This window comes from Dipodomys merriami, unplaced genomic scaffold (genome assembly GCF_024711535.1).
Source record: "Dipodomys merriami isolate MVZ:Mamm:240054 unplaced genomic scaffold, mDipMer1.0.p SCAF_26, whole genome shotgun sequence".
NCBI lineage: Eukaryota > Metazoa > Chordata > Mammalia > Rodentia > Heteromyidae > Dipodomys > Dipodomys merriami.
In genome coordinates, this window is record NW_027204048.1 from 4,733,526 (window position 1) to 4,756,345 (window position 22,820).

The window sequence follows — 22,820 nt, forward strand, 5'->3', positions numbered from 1 at the left end:
CACGTTTTCCCCTTCATTTTAATGAACACTTTACAAAGTACAAAATATACTGTCTTTTTTAGGGAACATTAAGTACTTTTTTTCTCTCCATCATACAGTACATGAATTTCAAGGGTTTTGTGTTTCTTCGACAAAGAAAAGAAATCATGAGGGCCCTGGGGTGCTGTTGCCTGGTCTCCCCATCGCCCAGGCCCAAGGAGGTGCCTTGGTGCTGGTGAGTGTGCCAGGAGGGTTGGGGGCTGAGGGTGGGCGTGTCCGCCCTGCTGTCCCCTGAACCCCATCCATCCATCCATCCATCCACCCTTCCATCTCGGGATAACGGAAATGATTTTGGCATAGAACAAGAGGGGGGACCAGGAATTCTATCCTTGTCAGTCCCCGATGGTTCCCAAGGCAACCCTGCCCAACCCTTCCTGGATCAGTTTCATAATAGGGAAACTGAGGCAGTGGACAAGGAAATGCACTGGGCATGGCCTGTGGGGCCCTCAATTGGCCCTGCCTTTTACCTCTATTCCCAGAAGAGCCCCCATGGATGAGGGGCACCTCCTCTTTCTGTGAATACTGTCTTCAGAATTGGGGTTATTTGAAGAGCCCCTACTCTGGGCAGGCCTGGCCGGCTGCTAGATACCTCTGTCCTGCCAGCACCCACTGGGGTGAGGCCATCTTACCTGGACAACCCCTTTCTCCAGGGAGCCAGAGCCTAGAGGGTGTTCCCAAGGACTTTGAATACTTAATGAACCAGTCCCTGGCTGGGCTCTGTGCACGCACACACACACACACACACACACACACACACACACACACACACAGGCTCATGCCTAGAACATGTCCACACACACACACATACAGGCACACACATGCATGAACTGAATTCCACATTGAACAGCACCCTGGCCCACAGGGCCTGGCCTGGTGTCTATTGCCTCCTGTTACACCAAGAGCCACAAACTTCCACCAGCAGGCCGGCCATCCCCCAGTGCCACGGCCCGAGGCCAACTGGGTTGCCTTCCCTGGAGAGCAGTCTGGAGTGGCGGCTGCTCCCTCACCTGTCTGTGGGAAAGAGCGGGGACAGGTAAGCATGCCTGGCTGCAAAGGGCTGGGGTGAGTTTGAAGATGGAGGAAATGGGAAGCGTGGAGCAGTCTCCCAGGCCGTGGGGGCACCCCAGACTATCACCCCCACCTCCTCCCTCTGGGCTGCACCCAAGAGTGGCAGGAAATCCAAGGATCTGCCTTGTTCCTGCTGGAGAGCCATGGCCCTCATGGCCACCGCGGGTGGGGTGTCTCCAGGGAGCACCTCCAAAGTGGGGCCTTTGTCCTACATCGAACCTAGAGGCTCAGAGCTGGCCCAGGATGGATGGGGGACTGGTGGCACAAGGCCCAGCTTCCCTGTTTGAAGAACTTCAATCACATGGTGACACAGGGTTGGTGGGGGGCAGGGCTTCGCCCTGGAACCTGCCCAAGTCCTCCCTTCTGACTCCGTGTCTTCCAGGGGCCTCATCAGACCAAGTGTCTGCTGGACACCAGACTGGTCAGTATGGTCCAGCTGCCTGGTGGGGGCCAGGGCACCAGGCCCAGGCCCAGTGCCACCCCTGCCCACAGGGCCCTGCCTCTGGCAAGGGCAAGGGCTGGTGGTTTGGAGGCGTTGCCCAGGGTCTTGGGGAGGGGAGGCGATGGGCTCAGGGCCACATGCATCTTTGGGGGTGTAAGCTGGCAATACCTGTCATCTAGCTGGACCAGAACTAGGCTGAGGGTACAGAAGAGCGCTGTCACACGCCAGGGCAAGATCTCAGTGTTCACGCTTCCCGACTCACTCACTCACTCAGACCTCACAGCCAGCACCCAGGGAGCCTCGTAGACGCCATGGAAACACGTGTCTCCACGTGGGACCCGGACTCACCCTCACATTCAACAAGCTGGGGGGGGGGGTAGAGGGCCCCCACAGCAGGGACCACCTGGCTCACACAGGGCTGGTGCACATCAGGCTAGGGAAAGCCAGACATCTCTGAGCTTGGATACAAGGCGGGCATCCCCAGCTTCATAGCCATCCGAGGATGGGGGGGGGTGTGATCCCGGCTAGGGAGGGGACCAGCCTGTTTCAAAGCAACAAGTCCCAACTCCTGTTTCCCTGGCTCAGCATTTCCCCAAATCAAACAGGCATGCCAAAAGGGCGCAGGCCCACTCCTGCCCCAGGCTCGGGGGTGGGGGTGGGGCGTGGGTTCCGTTCCCCACCGGCGAGGCCTGAGCCACCATGGCCTGCCCTCTGAAGGCATTGCCTATATACTTGAATTCAAAAACTCGGTGGCTCAAATGTGTCTGTGTGCGCGTGGCCGACGTGCTGGGCCACACGTGTCCACGCTCACGCACGCAGAATATATTAACGTATATATTGCTCAAGTATATATGCTATTTACAGTATATATCTCTATCGACATAAAACACAGGTATTGATAGTTGTGTACAACAGACAACTCCAGGATGTTGGGGAGGGGAGGGGCGTTCACGCGATTCTGGAAGTACAGGGGAGGGGCGTTCACGCGATTCTGGGGGATCAGGGGAGGGGCTTTCACGCGATTCTGGGGGATCAGGGCTAATACACTTGCAGGGTGAGAAGGAACGACCGACCAGAAAAGCAGACAGAAAGGGGTATGCAGAGGTGTACCCCAGAAAGTCGAGGCCCTCCGAGGGCAGAAAGCGGACCGGGCACCCTAGGCTGCCCCCCTGCCCACCTCCCTTTGGAACCAGCGAATGATTTTCAAGATTTGGTTGGTCAAGAGTTTTGTGCAAAATAAATCGACTTCAAGAGTGGACAGGAAAGTGGGGTTCTAATCAACACCAGCCCCTCACAAGGAGACACCCCCCCATCTGTCACCTCCTGGGGTTCAGCCACAGCCTGAGAAAAGGCAGGAAGACCCAGGGAGTGGGGGGCTCTGCTCCTGGGCCTCTTCCATGCGGCTCTCGGGTCTCCTGGTCCCCACTGAGCCCCAGACAAGTCCATGCTGGCTGGGAGGGCCTGGGAGGGCCACCGTGTCCCGGAGGACTTGCAAGACCTGCAGAACCTCCTGTTAGAGCTCCCCCGGCCACCACTGCTCACAGCGGCTGGGCACAAACACACTAGACAAAAACCAAAGCCAGGCGCCGGCGTCCATCAAGACTTAGCACGCTGCTCCTAGCCAAGTACGGGGCCCGCCAGCACCCTGGGTTGCAGTGTGGGAAGCGGCGGGTGACTTGTCCCCCAAAAGTGAAGCAGGGAGGGTGACAGGGAAGCCCCAGGCTGGTCTAGTCAATGACTGGGGAGGTAGGGGGTGACCTAAGACACCCCAGGCCTGGGAAGCCGGGGAAACCCCCACTGTGGGGAAACTGAGGCTCCACCCACCCAAGGCGGGTGCTGGGAAAGCAATAGGCGGGAGCTGGCACTCCAGGCTGGTGGCTCTCCCGGGCGCCTGTCCCCCAGGACCTGGTGCTTGTGGAGGGGGTGTGGACAGGGTCCCCCTTGGCAGTCATGCTGGGGTTGGGGTACAGGCCCTGTGACTGGCAGGCAGGGGCAGGGCAGGGGAGAACTGGGCCCCCCCTTGTCACTCTGGGGGCCCCACTGGCCTCCACTCTGTGGGAACCAGCCCTGAGCTGATGGAACTGGAGTCCAGCGACCTCCATACCCTCCGCCCCCTCCCCCAACTGTTCTCCCAAGACATCACAAGGAACAAGACCCCAGCATCTGTGGGGGGGGTACTGACTTCCTTTGGTGTGGGCCCTGGGCCGTGCGCACGCGATGTCAGGGCGATCTTCTCCCCAGCCCCTGGAACCTGAAGCCATCTTCTGGGGTGGGGTACGAGGAGGGGCGGGGCTCTGGGAGGGGGCGGGAGGGCTGGGGGGGCCTTGGCAATCAAGGAGTGTCCCCGAGGCCCCTTCCGGGGTCCCCTGGCCCGTCTTCCAGTCTCTAGATAAACACTGCGAGAACAACCTTCCAGGAGGGGCCGGTGGCCCCGCGGTGGCGGCAGGGAGCTCAGAACCTTCTAGTGCTTTTCTGCATGACTGACCTTCAGGGCACTGATCACCCCGCTGATGTTTTCCTCTGGAATCTGCAGACATGGACCCAAACACCTGAGCCCAGAGGCCGGAAAGATACAGAGCCGGATGCCCGAGCCTGGAGGCTCCCTCCCCCCCGCTCCCCCTCCCCCCGGCACTGCCCAGCCCCTGGCACCCCAAGCCCCAAGCCCCACTTACCAGCGCGTGGTCAAACTTGAACGTGCTGATGTAGTAGGCAGGGATGTCTGCCGCAGCCAGCGGCTCCGAGATCTGCGCCACGATCCCACACTCATCTGCAAAACAGGGTGCTCAGGATGCCCACTCAGAGGCTTCCTCCCCTGCCCCCCCTGGGGCTCAGCTATGTGCCTGTCCATCCAGGCCCTTTTCTAGCCACGGGCCACCAAAGCACCACCATAGAGCCTTACACCTGCCTCTGTCCCTCTGGCCTTTTGTTTCCTTGTCTTTGTCACCTGTGTTGTGTGTTTGTGTGTGCGCGCGCACACGCATGCCCGTGCGCTCTGGTACAGGGCTTGCTCAGGGCCTCACTCAAGGCTGGTGCTCTACCACTTGATCCACGTCTCCAACCTCAGCTTTTTGCTGGTTAACTGGAAACAGGCATCTCATAGACTTTCCTGACCAGGATAAGCCTCAGTGCTCAGCCTCCTGAGTAGCTAGGGTTACAGGTGTGAGCCAACCGGCACCCAGCTGGTCTATGTCATTTTATAAAACACCAGTCACCAACTTTCTCAACCTAGTTAAAAAAGCTACCATTCTAAGACTGGGCACAGCAGTGTACGTTTGTAATCCCAGCCCTCAGGAGGCAGCGGCAAGAGGATCATGAATTTAAGGCTAGCTTGGGCCATGTAGAGAAAGATGCCCCCAAACCAAACCCAGTCCAACCAACCAAAGACCAAGGTTGAGGGAAAAACTGTGGACAGGGCACTAGGCTGGGTTTTAGGGACCGGTGGGCAATTCTCTCTGCAGGGTCCTGTCAGCGTGACAAGGTCAAGGCAAGGTCACGGTTTTGGGCTAGGGTGTCCCGGGCTCACTGGAGAAGCCAAACATCCAAGTGCTGAAGGCGACTAACATTCTGAGTTCCCAGTGATATTTTTCCACCTTCCATTTCCCTGATATCAAGTGGAAGCCGCCATTGCTGGGGTTGTCATTCCTTTCTTATCGCTTCTGTGGTGCTGGGGCTGGAACCAGGGCCCTGTGCCTGCCAGGCGGGTACGCTGCCACTGAGAGTCAGAGAAGTGGGGGTGTCTGCCCCTGGGGTCCCTGGCGGCTGGAGTCTTCCTAGGAGCTATGTGGGACTGCATCACCCAGATTCTGAGCCAGCAGCCCCCCGTCCCTGTGCAGATGCCGGCCCCCGCTCTGCACCCCGGCCACCACTCACCGAACCCTAGAGGCTGCCCTCCGATGCGCACCATCTTCCACAGCTCTCCGGAGGCGCTGGTGAACAGCAGGTTACTGGGGAACCTTCGGGCGTGAGAGGATGCTCAGAGGAAGCACATGCATCACACCCCCTTCCAGCAGCTCCAGGGAAGCCTCAATGAGCACTGCCCCAGGATGGGAGGGCAGTGGCCCAGGCCTGGTGTAGGGCAGAGCTCAGGGCCCCAGGGGCACTGCGACCGGGCATTCAGCAGGGGTGCCCACACACCTCATCTTGGGGAAAGGCAAGCCTAGGGCCAGGTTGAAAGCCCTGCATTATGTCATCATGCTCTGGTCCTGGGGAGAGAGGGGAGGACCCCGTGGGACATGGGGAGGATCCCATGGATGTGGGGAGTGGGGAGAACTCCAGGGGAGTAGGGAGGATGCTGTGGGGGACTGGGGAGGACCCTGGGGAAGGACTCAGCTGCTCACCTTTGCTGGGTCTGCGCATCCATCACCAGGGAGATGTAGCCCTCGATGAGGGAGAAGGAGAAGAAGCGGATATGGCCGCAGTCTTCGCCGGCCGCCAGGGGATCCTTCACTCTGGGGACCAGGGTGCTGGTCAGGACGGGGGATGGGGTCCCACCCACCTGCCCAGCAGCCCCTATGCAAGAGACAAGCTGGTCTCATCAGAGGTTGCGGCTGGGCCTGGCACACACTGTGCAGGTCTCCGGCATGTGCTGGACTCCAGCTTCACAGAAGATGAGGAAGGATGCCAGCCTTTGCCCATGCTGCTTCTGGAGACCCGGGGGCAGGACACCCCCCCCCCGCCCCCGGGGGGCCCTTTGCAGACTTCATCAGATTTTGTGGATGCCAGAGTCCAGTTCTCCCCTTAGGCTCTCTCAGACCAGCTCCCAGCGAGGACTGTACCTCCCCCCTCAGATCAGCTCCAGGGCCTGGCCGCAGCCCGGGGGCACCCCCTACCCGTTGGAGTAGAACATGACGTCCATGAGGAGTGTGGCCACGGCAGGCAGCGTGTCGGGATCCAGGCTGGTGACACAGAACCGGTTGCTGGGGCTGGACAGCGGGTGGATGACAGGCCTCTGAACTGTGAGGACATGGGGACGCGCTCAGGCGGGAATGGAGGAGGCTGTGGGGGGCGGGCCAGCCCAGGCCACTTGTTGGTGTCTGGCCTCCGCCACTCACAGCGCCCTCTTCAGGACGCGGGACCAACGGGCAGTCCTGGGAGCCACCCGACGCCATCCCGTGTGAACCTCGGGCCCAGTCTCACCCATCTGGGATGTGTTTGCTTATTAAAATTGTGCCGGTCCTGGGGCTTGAACTCAGGACCTCCTGCGCTCCCTTGGCTTTTCCACTCGAGACTGATGCACTGCCACGTGAACCACTCCGCGGCCAACTCACCCATCTTGGGCTTCGCGAAGCCGTTGGTGATGCCAAGGTTCTCGGCTGCCACCGTCTCTCCGTTGACGACACGCAGGATGGTGAACTCGGAGGACAGGGTGTGCGTGACGAAGGGCAAGTCTCGCTCGCGTACCTGGAGAGAGGGCGGGGACCCTGAGCGTCGCCCAGCAGCCCCGGGGGCGGGGGGAGCCCGAGTGCAGGGGTGAGGGGCGGGGAGCCCCGCTCACCAGGATGAAGTCCGTTTGGTAGGTGGACAGCATGAACACGGAGATGTTCTGGTCAGCCAGGGGTGCAATGACCGACTTGGCGATCTTGGTGACCCCGATGGGCTGTGAGCTGGAGAAGCTGCCGCCGCCAGACACCACGTTGAGGGCCAGCCAGGTGGCGTCGGCCACGCTCAGGTGCTCCGACGAGGGTAGCTCTGCAGGAGGGCAGGGCAGGCTGAGGCCGGGACAGGGGCCGTGGCCTGGTGGCCAGTGCTGCCCCTCATGGATCCACATGACGCCTGCAGCTCCATTCCCATACACCCTGCCAGCCAGGGCCCTCCTGAGTGGCTGTCCATAAGCCAGACATGCTAGGGCAGGGAGCATGTGGCCAAGGGGTTTGTGCCTCAGTTTCCCCAGCTGCAAAGCAGAGCTGGCAATGCCTTTGTGCTTCTCCCACCTCCCTGCGATGTGTGTGTGTAGGGGGGAAGGGACTGTCACCATTGTCACCCTCATCTCACATGCAACTGTGCCCAGGTTTTCAAACCAGGCTCCCCGGGAGTTTGGTGGAGGGGCAGGAGGGTTCAGCAGGCCCTGGCTTCTCTTCTACCCGGCAGACCTTGGGAATGGGCCTGCAGGGACCCCCCCACCAAGGAGCCTAGGGCACAGGAACCCACATGCAGCCACAGCGGGGGCCCAGAATGGGGCAGGGAGCAAGGTCCTCCGAGTGCACTGATGCTCCATACCCCACTGAGAGGCAGGGTTATCCCCGGCACCCATCCCCAAACCAGGTGCCCAAGAGGGCCAGGGATTCCCTCAAGTTACTGAGACAGGCCAGGAGTCCAATGCATGTGACTTGGAAGGCAGGGCTGTCTGGGGGAGCAATGGGGAGGCAGGCAGGGAAGGGGGCTGGGCTGGCCTCAGGCCTCAGGCCCGGAACACTGGGGAGGAGGAGGGAGGCCTGCAGGGCTTCCACCTGCCACTCTGGTCGCCATGGCAACTGGAGCCACGCAAGCCCATTGGCCATGCTGGCCCAGAAGGGCCTGTGGTCAGCCAGTGAGCTGAGCGGCTGGGAGGGGAGCCAGGACAATTCCCCAGTGCACCCCAGAACCCCAGCTTCATCCTCTCTAGCTCTAAGGATCCTCTACCTAGCGATGGAGGGTGCTTAACCAGGGCAGTGTGAGATGCCCTCTGTCCCTCCTGGGTGGGCAGGGTTCTCTGCCCCCTAGGTGGGCCCTTTCTCCCAGGCACCAATATCGTGTGCATGCGTGCGTGCGTGCGTGCATGCGTGCGTGTGTGTGTGTGTCAGGGTGGGTGGCGGGGGCCAGGGCAGGCGAGGCCTTTCTTCCAGAGCCAGGCGCGGGGCTGTCCCTTCTTCATGTCACCACGCCAGGCTGAGGCTCAGAAAGGGAAGCGAATGTCCCGTGGTCTCTGTGGTGAATCTTCCAGGCGCACCATCATGTAAGAGTCCTGACAGCGCCCCAGGGACAGCCGTGGGGCTTCAGATGAGCCGCAGGGGTGGGTACAAAGGCAAGTCCAAGCCAGCCTTGCCCTCCAGCAAGGTGGGAGCCACGGGTCCCATCCCCTCCTGTCACCTCACCTCCTCACTCTCGAGGCCCCAGTCCCAGAAACCCTGGCTGCACACTTCTTCTCCTAGGGCTTGCTGTGGGCATGTCTCTTATGGAAAGCCCTCCCAGATTTCTCCTGCCAAGCAGGACTAGGTACTGCTGCCTGCTCAGACTGTGGCTCTGGCCTGCATTTCTGCCAATGAGCTAAAAGATGCTCAGACATGCAGCTTGGGCCCCTGCACCTCCTTGCCCAGGTCAGTCCTGGGCATGCAGAAATGCCACAACTCTGAAGCCATAAGGCCTGTGGCAAGCTGGGCAATATTTCTGTGTCTCAGTATCTTCTGTGTCAAGTGAGGATAGAAAGAGTGATTCCTGGCTCCTGGCTGGTCCTGTGGACAGGGGAGGTGGAGACCTCACAATTCAAAACCAATCTGGACAAAAAGTTAGCAAGATCCCATCTCAAGCAGTGCACCCAGTGGAGTGATACACATCTGTGGTCTCAGCTTTGCAGAAGGCCACAGGTGGGAGGGTCAAGGCCAGAGTCTGGCCTTAGGCAAAAATACAAGACTCTACTTGAAGAAAAACTAAAAGAGTAAAACAGGACTGGAGGTATTATTAGAGTGGTAGAGCACTTGCCTACCAAGCATGAGGCCCTGAATTCTCACTCTCTCTCACACACACACCCCAATTTCTAGTATTTAGCACTGTGGGTCATGGTTTGTGACACATATCAACTTACTAGGGCTTGAACTCGGGGCCTGGACACTGCCTCCGAACTTTACTGCTCCAGGCTGGTGCTCTACCATTTGAGCCACAGCTCTTCTTCTGACTTTTTGCTCATTAACTGGACATAAGAATCTCACAGACTTTTCTGCCCAGGTGGGCTTTCAATGTAATTGTCAGATCTCAGCCTCCTGAGCAGCTAGGATTACAGGTATGAGCCACCAGTGTTTGGATTCAACTTAGGTTATTTTTGAGACAGGGTCTCACTATGTAGCTTAGGCTGCCTTTGAATGGAGAGTCTCCTGCTTCTGCTTACCGAGTGCTAGGATTATAGGCATGTACCACTGCACTCGGCCACCTATGCCGGCTGAGCAGTGTTGGCTCATCCCTGACATAGCTTGGTTTGATTTACGATTCCCAATGTCACACAGGAGCACGGGAGGATGCTGCGTGGATGGACAGTGGTGTGTGTGTGGGGGGGGGGGGGGGCGCGGGTGTCCCTGCCAGGGCCCGATGGGCTGAGTGGGCACTCTGCGCTGGTGGCTTGGCCCCCGTGTATGCAAGCCTGGCGGGCTTCCTGTCTCATTCTAGGCTGTGGTCCAGGGAGGCCTCCTACCAGCAGCTCTGTCGGTAACCACCATGTCCTGCCACGCCTGGGGGCTCAGACTAAGTGGCCTCACTGCAGGGCCCTTCCCTGTTTCTGGCACTTTCTGCACACCTGCCTTCCACACCCACAGAGTTGGCCCCAGGCCCCATAGCTTTCGGATCTTTCTGCCTGGTGCTGCCGCGGAAACCAAGTCAGCCATCAGTGCTGGGGAAGGGTTCATGAGTGGCCACGGCAAAGGGAGAAACATGTTGGAGAATGCATTCATAATCTTCCCACAACATAACTCTGTCATTCTGGAGTTTGAACTCAGGGCCTTGTATTTGCTGGACAGGTGTTTTACTCTGAGTCACACTGCCAGGCCTTTTTCTCTTTCGTTTGCTGTTTGCTTTTCAGAGGTTCTGTACTTTGCTTGGGACTGGCCTCGGGCTGTGATCCTCCCTCTGCCTCCAGAGTACTGGGATTACAGGTGTGTGCCTCCAGGCCACGCTGGACTGAGGACACCCCAGAACCCCTTTCATTCCCAGTGGCTGGGGTCTCAGCTGGCCACGCTGCGCATGCTCACCGTGCTGACTGCCCTGGTGTGAGTTGTGAGGTGGGCTCTTCCAGGGCAGGGTTTTTTTTTTGTTTTTTGTTTTGTTTTTGGTCGTGGAGCCTGAACTCTGGGCCTGGGCGCTGTCCCTCAGCTCTTCAGCTCAAGGCTAGCGCTCTACCACTTGAGCCATAGTGCCACTTCTGGCTTTTTCTGCTTATGTGGTGCTGAGGAATTGAACCCAGGGCCTAGAGTGCCAGCCTTGAGCTGAAGAGCTGAGGGACAGCGCCCACGTCCGGAGTTCAGACCCCATGACTGACAAAATAAATACAAAATACAAAAAATACCCAAGGACTAGGGGAGAGCTTGCCTAGCAAGTCTAAGTTTCTGGGGTCCCCCGAGGACTTGTCTGCACTGCAAAAAAAGAAAGAAAATGAATCAGGTGCAGCACCAGCCCTGTGTGAGGGTCAGCCTTACCCAAGAAGCCTTCCTCGTCAACGATGATGGTGTAGTCCTCAGGAGTCTCCGTCAGACTGAAGAACTTGCACCTGGGCAGGCAGACAGACAGACAGACAGACAGACAGAGGACACCTGGTCAGTCCTGGGTGGACATATGGACAAAGGATGCCTGGTCAGTCCTGAGTGGACAGAGGACATTCTGGCAGTCCCTGGTGACAGCTGCACGGCCATGGCCAGTGGAATGTGACTCAGTTTATCCAAACCATGTTCCTTGTTTCTGACAGAGGAGGTTGTGGGAAGCCCAGAGGACCTGAGCCAGCCAGACCTGAAGCCATCGGCCAGGCCTGAGAGTGTTGCTCCACCTTCCCTGGGGAAGGAAGCCGCCTGTGTAGAAGAAGACAAACTGCCTGCCCTCCCTCCCTCCCTCCCTCCCTTTTCCTGCCCCCTGCCTCTATCCCTTCCTTTTATCCCATGCTGGGGCTTGAACTCAGGGCCTGGGTGTCGTCATTGAGATTTTTTTTGTGTAAGGCTGGTTCTACCACTTGAGACCCAGCTCCACTTCCGGCTTTTGGTGGCTGAAGCGTCTCATAGACTTTCTTGTCTGGGCTGGATTCAAGTTTAAATCCTCCGATCTCAGCCTCCTTCCTGATTAGCTAGGATTTCAGGCGTGCCTGGCCATTTTTCACATGGCCTCTCTGTCCCTACCTGCCCCCTAATGGGTTTACGACGCTTGCCTGGAGAGATGGAATCTGGAGTTACTCCCGGTTCGGTGGTGAGCTCCCCATTCAGTGGAGATTGTGGGTTTAGCCTGGCTCCTTTCAGGGAGCCCCTGCATAGCCTCCCCTAAAATCTCAAGTCCCAGGCCAGTGAGGGGACATTGTGTGGGCTCCCATAATCTGGAGGGCTGTGGGGGCGCTACAGAGCTAGACCAAACCAGCAACTGTGGCACTCACAGACACACACAGAAGGGAGCCGTGGCCTCTGTGGACATGATTCCTGGGAGCAAGCCGCCCCTGGGGGCCAGCGCCGGGGCCTGCCAGCTGCAGGCTGAGCGTCAAAGCAGGGGACAGCAGGTGGACATGCCTGTCACTTGCTCTTGTCACCAGCCAGCTAAGCCCCACCCCCTCCCAACTCAAGTCTGCCCGCCTTTTTTGGTATCACTGGGGTTTGAACTCAGGGCTTTGCACTTGGCAGCCAGAGTGCTCTGTGAGTCATGTCCCTGACCTCCCCTCCGTTCCTTTTGACACAGAGCCTCACTGTGGAGCCCAGGCTGAACCTGAACTCATGACCCTCTGGCCTCAGTTGCTTGAGCACAGATGTGCCCCAACCACACCAGGTTACACAGACAGACGAGTCTTTATCCAAGCTGGTCCCCTGGGCCAGAGTTAATGGAGATGTGAAGCTTCTGGAAAGCATGATGGAGGTGGGGTCTGGGCTGGGACCCCATTCTGGCCTCTGACATTTACACAACCCCTGGGCTTGTCCCCCACCCAGAGGGGCTCGAGGCATCCCTGGGGGAATCACGGCAGACACCAAGCAAAAGTCAGCCCTGGATGGTGTGTGACCCCGCTGGTCCTCCAGTCACCTTGGCCCTGCGTGTTCCCAGGGGGGAAGGGGGGAGCTGTTGCCAGAGCAGTTGTCCCATTGCCTGGCAACCCGAGTGCCTGTCCCTTGGTCCCCCTGTGCTCCTGTAGTCAGTGGTCAAGCCCCCTCCAGCCCCTCAGCTGCAGGCAGCCTGCAGGGCAGCGTGGCCTTTGTGGCCTTCAGTGACCTCAGCTCTGACCTCAGGCTCAGGCTCCAGGGGTCCGCTCAGCCCCCCAGCTGGAGAGGGCCCCTCCCAAATGTCCTGGCCACCCCCCCACCCCCGATGCCTGGCAAGCAAGCTCCCAGGCGCCTCTCCAAGTGGCCTGCCTGCCCCTGCTTCTTTCTCTCCCTGCTCAAGTGTCCCCAGCCTAAAAAAGACCTTTGCTCATTCCTGTCTCCTTGGGCCACCACCCTGGGCCCGTCGCCACCTGGCCAGTCCCCGAGCCCTCTGCTGGGCCCCCCGGGGCCTCCAACCGGCTCAGCCAACAGCTTTACCAGCCGCACCTGCTGGCCCGGCTTTTGCCTGGAAGCTGGGACTGGCCACACGGTGCACCACCTCCTCGGCTCCCACTCTGGCAGGGACAGCTCTGATTGGCTCTTCCCCACTGGGGGCAGTTCCAGGGGGTCCCCAGGATCCTCTGGCCTCAAGTGGCCCAAACTTGCCTTCTCTGCCCACTCTAGATCTTTTTCCCTCCCTCCCTCTCTTCCTTCCTTCTTTCCTTCCATTTCCTCCCCCTTACCTTCCTTTATCCCCTCCCCTCCCTCTGTGCCTCTGTTCTCCCCCACCTCCTTTTTTTTTTGTGCCAATCTGGGGCTTGAACTTGGGCCTGAGCTTTTTTGCTCAAGGTTAGTGCTCTACCACTTGAGCCACAGCACCACTTCTGGCTTCTGGTGGTTCACTGGAGATAAGAGTCTCACAGTCTGTCCTGCCTGGACTGACTTTGAACCGTGATCCTCAGGTCTCAGCCTCCTGAATATCTAGGATTATAAGCATAAACCACCAATACCTGGCTCTTATTACTTATTTTTTCTTTCTGTGGTGTTGGGTGTTGGACCCCAAACCTCCAAAGGCGGCTGGCGGGGAGGGGGGGGCAACTGCACAGTGCCCTCAGGCCTAGGCAGACCCGACCTCTGGGCCAGGTCAGCCGTGCAGTCCAGCTGAGGTGAGGCTCCAGCTGGGCTGAGAAGCTGAGTCCCCTCAGAACACTGAACTCAATCACGGTGAAACCCGATCTGTTTGTTCTCAGCTGCCGGGCCCAGCGCAGCCAGGCTCTGCCCGGGCCTGTCCCTGAGACCCCAGGTGCCCGCAGGGCCCCGAGCCACAGACATGCCCTCACCCCGGGGAGGGCCAGGCCAGTGTCCAGCAGAAGGGGCCGAAGTGGCCATGAACAGGGCAAAGTGGGCAGAGGGGAGGCATGCCCCAGGGTCTGCTCCCAGGGACCGTGCTAAAGGCAGCACCCCGACAGGGGGTTGGGCACAGGGTGCCGGGAAGAGCAGCCGCCCAAAGGGCTGGGGGTACACAGGAGGGAAGCCCCAGCAGAGCAGGTGTGGGCTGGGCCTCCACTACACATTTCTAGGAACAAAGCCACTCCTTTGTGAGGTCAAGTCCCATCGGGGATAGCTGACTTCTAGAAGTTTCCTATACACTGACTTCTTCTTTTGGTGGTATTGGGTTTAAGCCTCAGGGGCTTGCAATTGCGAGGCAGGTTCTTTACCCCTTGAGCCAGGATCCCAGCCTGAGTTATTTCTCAGATAGGGTCCTCGGACCCTGGACCCTGCTGCTACTGCATGACCGAGATCACAGCTGTGTGCCGCCGCACCCCACTCGCTTGCTGAGCGCGCAGTCTTGCCCTCTAAAGCCTGGGCTGGCCTCGAAGCTCAGATCTCCTGACCTCCGCGTCCCAGCAGCTGGGGCCAGAGCATGAGTCTGTACAGGCGTTGCGCCTGGCCTAGATGGGCCATCTTCATATAGAAACCCAGGCTCAGAACATGGAAAGGATCTGCCCAAGGTCACAGTGACCTTGGACCCTGTACAGGCCAGAACCAGAGGCCTGTGCATAGTGACCACTGGGAAGGACCAGGGGTCTCACCTCCACCGATGCACCCAGGCCAGGTCCCCGCTCGTAGCATGGAGTGAAGAGGGCATTTCCCATGTGGAGTGCAGATCCTGGTTTGGCCATGGATTGCCTGTGTGACCTTGGGAAATTGACTTAACTTCTCTGAGGCCCTCAGTTTTAGTTATGAGCGAAGCGGGGCTGGCTGGACATTATGGAGGAGAGAGCTGCTCATCCCCATGGTGGCCAGGAAGCAGACAGGAAGGACACGCCCCTGTGACCCACTTCCTCTCAGCAGGTCCTGCCCCCCAGGGACCAGTCTTCAGTGGGAGCCTTCCAGGGACATTTCAGATTTCAAACCTGAATCATTCCATATCCAGACTCAACCAACTTTGAATCAAAAACCTTCAAGTAAAAAGCGACCATCTTGAGCCAGTAAAGACTTGGTTTTTATTTGCAGCAACTCTTGATTGTGTGTTTACTTTGTATCAGATATTAGTAATCACCTAGGGTGATTTAGAGTTTAGAGGAAGGTCTGGGTGGGTGACTCAAGCCTGTAATCCTACCTACCCAGGAGGCAGAGATTGGTGGTAGTAGGGTCCCACTGGGAGGCCAGTCTGGGTACAAAGGTTCATAAGACTCCATCTCAACCAGTGGCCAAGTGTGGTGGCACACCCCTGTCATCCCAGCGGCACAGGGTAGCACACAGAGGAGGACTGCAATCCCGGTAGGTCCAGGCATAAAGCAAGATCCCATCTCAAAAACAAATGCAATAAAAAGGGGGCTGCAGGTATGTCTCCAGTAGTAGAAGCAGCCAGAGGAGACAGCCCTCATGCCAGCTCCACCCTGCAGGTAAACTGTGCAGGCTGCTGGCCTGGGAGCTCCCTGGGCCTGCTGCCCTCCCTTCCCCCATGAGCGTGGCTGCTCCCACTGGTCCTCCTGTAGATGGCTCACCTGTGCCTGCCCCCTAGCTTCCCTCACCTCAATAAGTGGGACGGGACAGGGCCAGTATCAGTGTGGGGGGAGGAGGTGTAGGTCCCCAGGAGTGGATTGTGTGTATGTGGGGGGGGGATGTCCTATGGGTACCTACTGGCCAGGTAGGGATCAAACCCCAAGTCATGGCTAGCGTGGCCAGACAAGCAGATTGAAAATGTTTATTTTAGCTTGTAATCCCAGCTACCTGAGCGCCTGATGCAGGAGGATCATGGTCCCAGGCTGGGCCCTGGTGGCTCACACCTGCAATCCTAGCGACTCTGGAGGCTGAGATGTGGAGGATTGTAGTATGAAGCCAGCTGGGCTTCAAAAGTAGTTTGCAAAGTCTGTGAGTCTCCACCTCCAATTAACCAGCAAAATACCAGACCCAGAGGCATGGCTCAAGTGGTAGAGCCCCAGCTGTGAACAAGGCTCACGGAGACTGCAAGGCCCTGAATTCAAGCTCTGGTTCTAGCATGGGTGGGGAGAAGATTAAGATCCTATTCCCCTCCCCTCCCTCCAACTCTTTTTTTTTTTTTTTTTTTTTTTTGCACTAGTTATTTCTGAGATGCAAGATCTTGCTTCCTGCCTGGGTATGTACCTGGACCTTGATCCACCTGTTTTAAACTTCTTATCATCGCTGAGATTAAAGGCATGTGCTATGACATCCAGCTTTCATCTGGAAATGGAGTCTCATGGACTTTCTCTACCCAGGCCGGCTTGGAACCATGTAGCTTAGGATGAAAGGTGCACACCCCCATGTCTAGCAATAAGATGGGGTCTACTGAGCTTTTCTATATGGTTTGGCCTCAAACTGTGATCCTCCAGATCTCATCATCCCAATAGGATGATAGGTACCAGTGATGGGTTTCTTAGTTGAGCTTTTAAATTATGGTGAGGCCTATGGAACATAACACTGGCCATTTTAACCTACCTTCCTTTCTTCCTTGCTTTCTCTCTCTCTCTCTCTCTCTCTCTCTCTCTCTCTCTCTCTCTCTCTTTCTTCTTTCTTCTCTTTCTCCTCCCTCCCTCCCTCCCTCCCTCCCTCTCTCTCTCTCTCTCTCTTCTTTCTTTCTTTGTTGTGGGGCTTGAACTTTGGGCCTGGGCACTGTCCCTCAGCTCTTCAGCTCAGGGCGAGTGCTCTACCACTTGAGTCACAGCGCCACTTCTGGTTTTCTAGTGGTTTATTGGAGGTAAGAGTCTCATGGACTTTCCTGCCTGGGCTGGCTTTGAATGCCGATCCTCAGGTCTCAGCCTCCTGAGTAGCTAAGATTACAGGTGTGAGCCACCGGCCGGGGCGGGGGGGGGGGGGCTCCCTTTTTTTAAGCACAAACAGTTCTGTGGCATAAAGCAAATGTATCTTGTTGAACAATGGTCACCACTATCCTCGGGTCTCTTCATCTCACACGACTGAAGCTACACCCACCAAACAGCTCTGTGCCCACCTCCAGCTGCCCCTGACAACCACATTCGTCTTTTTGTCTCTATGGTTGTGACAACTCCAATGACCTCATCTAAACAGCATCACACACGGTCATTTTTGAAGACCGATTTTCTGCTCATTTTTGTTGTCACAAATTTGTCCCAGGCTGTGGCAAGTCCTAGCATGCCATCTTTTTTTTTTTTTTTTTTTTTTTTTTTGGTCCGGTCGTGGGGCCTGAACTCTGGGCCTGGGCGCTGTCCCTCAGCTCTTCAGCTCAAGGCTAGCGCTCTACCACTTGAGCCACAGCACCACTTCTGGCTTTTTTCTTTTTGCTTATGTGGTGCTGAGGAATCGAACCCAGGGCCTCAGGCATGCAAGGCAAGCGCTCTACCACTGAGCCAACTTCCCAGCCCCTCTTTTTTTTTTTTTTAAGCTGAGTAGTATTTCATCAGATGTGTGTGATACTTGTTAGCCATCTACCCATCTATCCATGCACCTATCTATCCTCCCCTCCTTCCTTCCATCCATCCACTCATCCATCCACTCAGCCAGCCATCCATCCACCACCCCCTGCCCCAAACACACCCATGGACACTTGTGGCCACTTCCACATTCTGCTGCTATGAGCTTGTGTGTACAGATGCTACTTTGGGACCCTGCTTTGCTTCTTTGAGACACACACTTAGAAATGCAGGGAACTAATGGATCACATGATGAATCTACTTTTAATTCTATTTTCTATTTTCTATAGGGCACTAAGGTTCAATCTCTGCATCTCTTTGCCAACACCCCTCCTCCCACCCCGTAGTAGCTATCCTGAGGAGTTTAATGAGCACCCCATCTTTGTGTGGTGCTCCAGCTTCTGGCTGGCCTGGCCTCGCTCCAGGACAAATGACTGTCCCCTCCCCCACCACTGCTGCTTTCCCCATTTCCTGTTTTAGTGACTTTGGGCTTTTAGCAGCAATCTGAAATATTTTTTCTTATTTATTTTCAGTCTTGGGCAATCAAGCCTCATAAACTCTTGTAACTCTGGCTTGTTCCCTAGGTGTCCCCTAGGGGAGGGGCCAGCCCATGGCAGGGGCTCCAGGAATGACAGATTCAGGGATGGAAGGATGGAAGATTCCAGGGATGGAAGGAACAGAGCAGGATTTCGGCCTGGATTCAGACAGCAGGTAGCATTCGAGCTTCTGGCCATCAACTAGCAAGTCCCAACATATGCCAGGTGCTGGGTTACAGGCATGACCATCATGCCTGCCCTTATGACTTAATTTCTTACATTTAAAATCATAACAAGAAGCCAGGCTCTGGCAGCTCACGCCTGAAATCCTAGCTACTTAGAAGGCTGAGATCCAAAGATCACAGTTTAAAACCAGCCTGGACAGGAAAGTCCATTCAGACTCTTATCTCCAATTAAGCATGCATGTGTGCGAACGTGCGTGTGCGTGCGTGTGCACATGTGCGCGCGCACACACACACACACACACACACAGAGCTGGAAGTGGAGCCATGGCTCAAGTGGTAGAGCGCCAGCCTTCAGTGAAAAAGTGCAGTGATAGCTCTCAGGCCCCAAGCTCAAGCCCTAGGACTTGCATGCGTACACGTGCGTGTGTGCACAGCACACACACGCACTTGCTTGCGTGTGTGTGTGTGTGTGTGTGTGTGCATGCGTGCACACACGCACACCCCTCCCCCATTAACTGACTCAGGAATAGCCTTGCTTGCAACTTCTTGTAAAGTGAGATAAAAACTTTTTGGCCTTTTCTTATTTGCAGCCCAAAGCATCCTGACGGTTATCTCTCCATTACCTGTCATCTTCTAGGCCCCCCCCTAGTGGAGGGCAGGTAAGGCTGGTAGCATGCTCTGGGGGGACTTCCTGGAAGAGGCTACTTGAAAGCAGACTCTAAAAGTAAGAGCAAGAGGACGGGTGGAACGGGGAGCAACATTCCAGGCAAAGGGGCAGAATTCAGGCCTGGAGGCTGGACACACTGTGTGTTGGGGTGGTGGTGGTCACAAGACAGACTGGTGGGCTGACGTTACCCTTGCTGAGGGACCTGACCGTGAACTGTCCACTATACTCCCCTGCCTAGCTTTATCAGATACTGAGTGCACCGGGCCACCCCCTCCTCCAGACACAGCCCCGTGAGCCCACTGTCCCCTGAAGGAAGGGCAGGGCACCTAGCCCATTTCTTGTGAGGTATGTCTCTGTCCACCAGGGGTCTTCCAAGGCCCTCCCCGGGGGGGGGTGAGGGTCCTCAAATCCCTGGTTGAAATCTGGGTCACTCTGCCTTCAGGGTGCAAATCCATCACGTGCAGCTTCCCCCTGCAAGGGGGTAAAGGTCAAGGGTGAGGGGGTCCTTCTGGGTGAAGGGTCAGGTCCAGCAGGAAGAACAAGACCAGCACATGCATGGTTTGGGACAGTGGTTAAGAAGCCTGGGGGAGAGGCAGTGTGTGGGACAGACCCTCAGGAAGTAAGGGGCTGGGTGTGAGCCCTGTGCACCCAGAGCTTCCAGAACAGATGGGGGCAGGGCGGCACTGTTGGGTATAGGTATGATTCGCAACCCACACTAGCCAAACTGAGTATCTCCAGTGCTGGTGGTCACGCCTGTAACCCTGGCTACTCAGGAGGCCGAGATTGGGAGGATTGCAGTTTGAAGGCTAAAAAGACCAAGAGATTCTATCATCAAAATAACCAGCAAAAAGCTGGGCTGGAGGCTGGTTCCAATCCCTGGTCCTCCCCTTACTGTGTGACTGTGAGTAACTTTGTCCTGGAGCCACAGGCTCGGTGGCACACCACATGTAAGGTCTAAGACTCCTTTTCCCACCTGGCCGAGCCCCTGCATTCCGGTGGTCTCCTACAGCAAGCCTCCTGGACTCCCCCCACCCCACTGGACCACACCTGGCTCCACTCTGCTACACAGGCCTGGCTCCTGATGGGAGAGGGGGGTGTCTTGGAGGCCTCTGTGCCCCCCATGCCTGCTCCACCCCAGGGTGACACCAGAGGGAGGAAGTGAGTAAGTCACCCGGAGGCGGAGGAGGCTCAAGGGAGGGCTGAGGATGGGTGACTTCACTACACCTTTATTTTTTTCACTGCTGAGGACTGAACTCAGGCCCCTGTGCATGCTGGGCAGGCGGCTCTGCGCCTTGGGCCACTCCCAGCCCTTTTGCTTTTAGTCTGATCTTCAGATAAGGTCTCTCACACTTTGCCTGATCAGTCTGGAACCTCTATTCTCTTTCCTCAGCCTCCCTCCTCCGGCTCCACCTCCCCAGGACCTAAGATCACAGCTCTGGCCACCACACCTGGGCCCTGGGTCCCTGCATCTTGAGGGCTGAAGTGGAATTTACTGGGATGTGGAGAGAAGGGAAAGCAGGTGAGTGGTGTGGCGTGTATACCGGGACCCAGAGTCTCAAAGGCCTTGAACACCAGGAATTGACCCCAGAGAAGAGCAGAGCCGTGAGGGCTGGTCTTGCTGCCCCAAGCCACGCCTGGGTGCAGAGGGCACAGCATGTGCAGGCCCTGGCCACTGGACGAATGTGCAGGCACCTTCTGGAACCAGACCAAAGGTGACCTTTGACCTCTGAGTCATCTTGAGACTGGACTGGTCACCAGCTGTCTATGGAAGGAGAGGGGGACACAGGAGGGGACTGGACAGGAGGGGGGCCTCAGGGGCCGGCCTCCCTGTGGTCAGGCAGGTGAGCCAGGCTTATTTCTGAGACTTCCAAAGTGAATTCTGCAAGGGGTGCAGGGGTGGGCCAAGGTGGCCAGTCCCTCCACAAAGGGAACGGTGGGGGGGGGCTGAGGGAGCCCACAGGGCACTGCCTTTCCAAGAAGCCCCCGGCCCTCCCCCCACCCCAGGGCCTTCAACAACAGCCTGAGTCTGGGGGATGGTGGCCGAGGATGGTGGCCATGGGGGCTGAAGACCAGGGCCTGGAGAAAACCCTGGCCAGCCCCCTGCTCGAATTCTCTCACCTCCAGCCTGGGACCTGCGGCTGCCTGGGGCTGAGGGCTGAGGGCAGAGGCAGCAGGCGGCAGAAGGGAGGGCGAACGTTAGGGGAGGGGGGCTCTGAATGGAACCTGTTTGCTTTGGGTTTTAAACAACTGGTTGAATGGGTTACCTTCAGCAATCGGAAGACCTCAGGCTGTATGTACCCAGGCCCAGAGAGGAGGGAGGGGACGGAGGGGAAGAGGGGGAGGAGGAGGGGGGAGGAGGAGGAGAATAAAGTAGACTGTCTGCAATAAAAGTGACTGTCCCCACACAATGGCTGGACGGGGATCTTCAGTCAAGACAAATCAGAGTGAGATTTCCAAGCCAGAACTTTAACTAGCAAATAACAGCCTTGCCTTGCATTCTCCCCCTCCCCTGTCCTCCGACCTCAGCTTTTAAAGGGGACGCCAGGCAAGGGGGGGCTGCGACTGTCATTTCAACTTAACCTTGAGTGGAAATGCGTTCATTCATTCACTTGGTGGCGGGGTGCCCCGTCCAACCCCCCCCCCGCCTGTCACCACGCTGGTAAACAAGGGGCTGGAGTTAGCGGAGCCCCGTCCCCCCGCCGCGCCCCGCGCCCGCCCGGCCTCGCCCCCGCCGGGGAGCGCCGTCCCTCTCACTCCGCGCCTCTCCCCTGCCGAGGCCTGCAACTATTTTGTGGTTGTTTTCCCCGCTCCTCCTCCGAGCGCGGCCGGGGCCGGGCCTCCCCGCCCGCGCCGCTCTCGGGCTCCGAGGCCCGCGGGGCCCCCCGGTGCTCCGCGCCCGGGCGCGGGGCCGGGCCGGGGCCTGGCGGCCAGCGCGCCCCACACCTGTTATCCTCCACTCGCTCGCTCATTCATTCGCTCACTCACTCATTCGTTCAGCCGCGCGTTCATTCATTCCCGGGCCGCCCGGGGGCGTCGCGATCCCCGGGAGGCGGCGGGGGCGCGGGGTCAGGGCTGGGGGCGGGGCCGGCGCGGCGCGGGGCGCGGGCTTTGTGCGGCGCGGGCAGGGGTCGCGGCGGGGTCGCGATCGCGGTTGGGGGGGGCGCGGCGGGGGTCGCGGTTTTGGGGGTCGCGGCCGCGGCGTCCCGGCAGGGCGGCGGCGTCCCCGGCCCCGGCCCCCCCCCCGCGTCCCCGGCCCCCCGCGCCCCTTTGTCCGGCCCCGCGCGCTCACCTGGTCTTGGAGGACAGGAAGGCCAGCTTGACCAGGCCGTAGGTGAACAGCGGCAGGCTCTCCTTGGCGACGCTGGCAACTTGTAGCCGGTGCTCGAGGATGTGGAGTTCCATCGTCCGCCCGCGCCCCGCGCCCCGCGGCGGCGGCTCATCCGCGGGGACGAGCTCGGCCCCCGCCCCCCGCGCGCCGGCCGGCTGGGGACCCCGGGCACTGCGCAGCCGGGCAGGGCCGGTCCCGGACGCGCACCAAGGACGCCCGCCAAGCTGCCAGGGGCCGCGAGCCGGGCGGGCGGGCGGGCGGGTGAGCGGTGGCACCGGCGGGGCCCGAGCGGCCGAGCGGGCGGAGCGGCGCGCGGCGGCCGGCGCAGCAGCAGCTGCTCTTCGCTGTAACAAACAACTTGCCACTCAAACGCCGGGGAGGGGCTCCACGCATGCGCCGACGCGCGCGCTGCCTGCCGGGACGTGTAGTCCGCGCATTGCCTGGCCCTTCCGGCCGCCGGTTGGAGGAGGCTGCACCCCGAATGCGAGAACGCGGGGTTCCCCAGGGTTGCGAGGGAAGCAGAGAGGACGTCCGAGGACTTTAGAAGCAATCTGAGCCCGCGTGCATGCTCTGTCGTCCTCGGGACGGGCGCTTTGGGGTTCCCCTGCCCACAAGTCCTGCGCCAGGGGAGGCCAGGAGGGGAGAGGTTTGGGAAGCGGGGGCCGTGGGGGCCGAGGTGCTTGGAAGCGAGGCCGCTGGGAGTGC

At 58.5% G+C, this 22,820-nt stretch overlaps 1 protein-coding gene across 1 annotated transcript; it reads right to left on the reverse strand.

Annotated features, from left to right (window-relative positions):
• On the reverse strand, window positions 1-22,336 carry Castor2 (cytosolic arginine sensor for mTORC1 subunit 2). The gene is made up of 9 exons (XM_070035586.1): window positions 22,077-22,336; window positions 10,924-10,994; window positions 7,044-7,237; window positions 6,817-6,949; window positions 6,379-6,502; window positions 5,887-5,997; window positions 5,420-5,502; window positions 4,222-4,316; window positions 1-4,076 (listed from the first exon to the last, which is right to left on the reverse strand). Exons 1-9 carry the CDS (start codon window positions 22,187-22,189, stop codon window positions 4,011-4,013), a joined length of 990 nt encoding a protein of 329 aa, XP_069891687.1. The 5' UTR covers window positions 22,190-22,336; the 3' UTR covers window positions 1-4,010.
• Window positions 22,337-22,820: the final 484 nt, after the last annotated feature.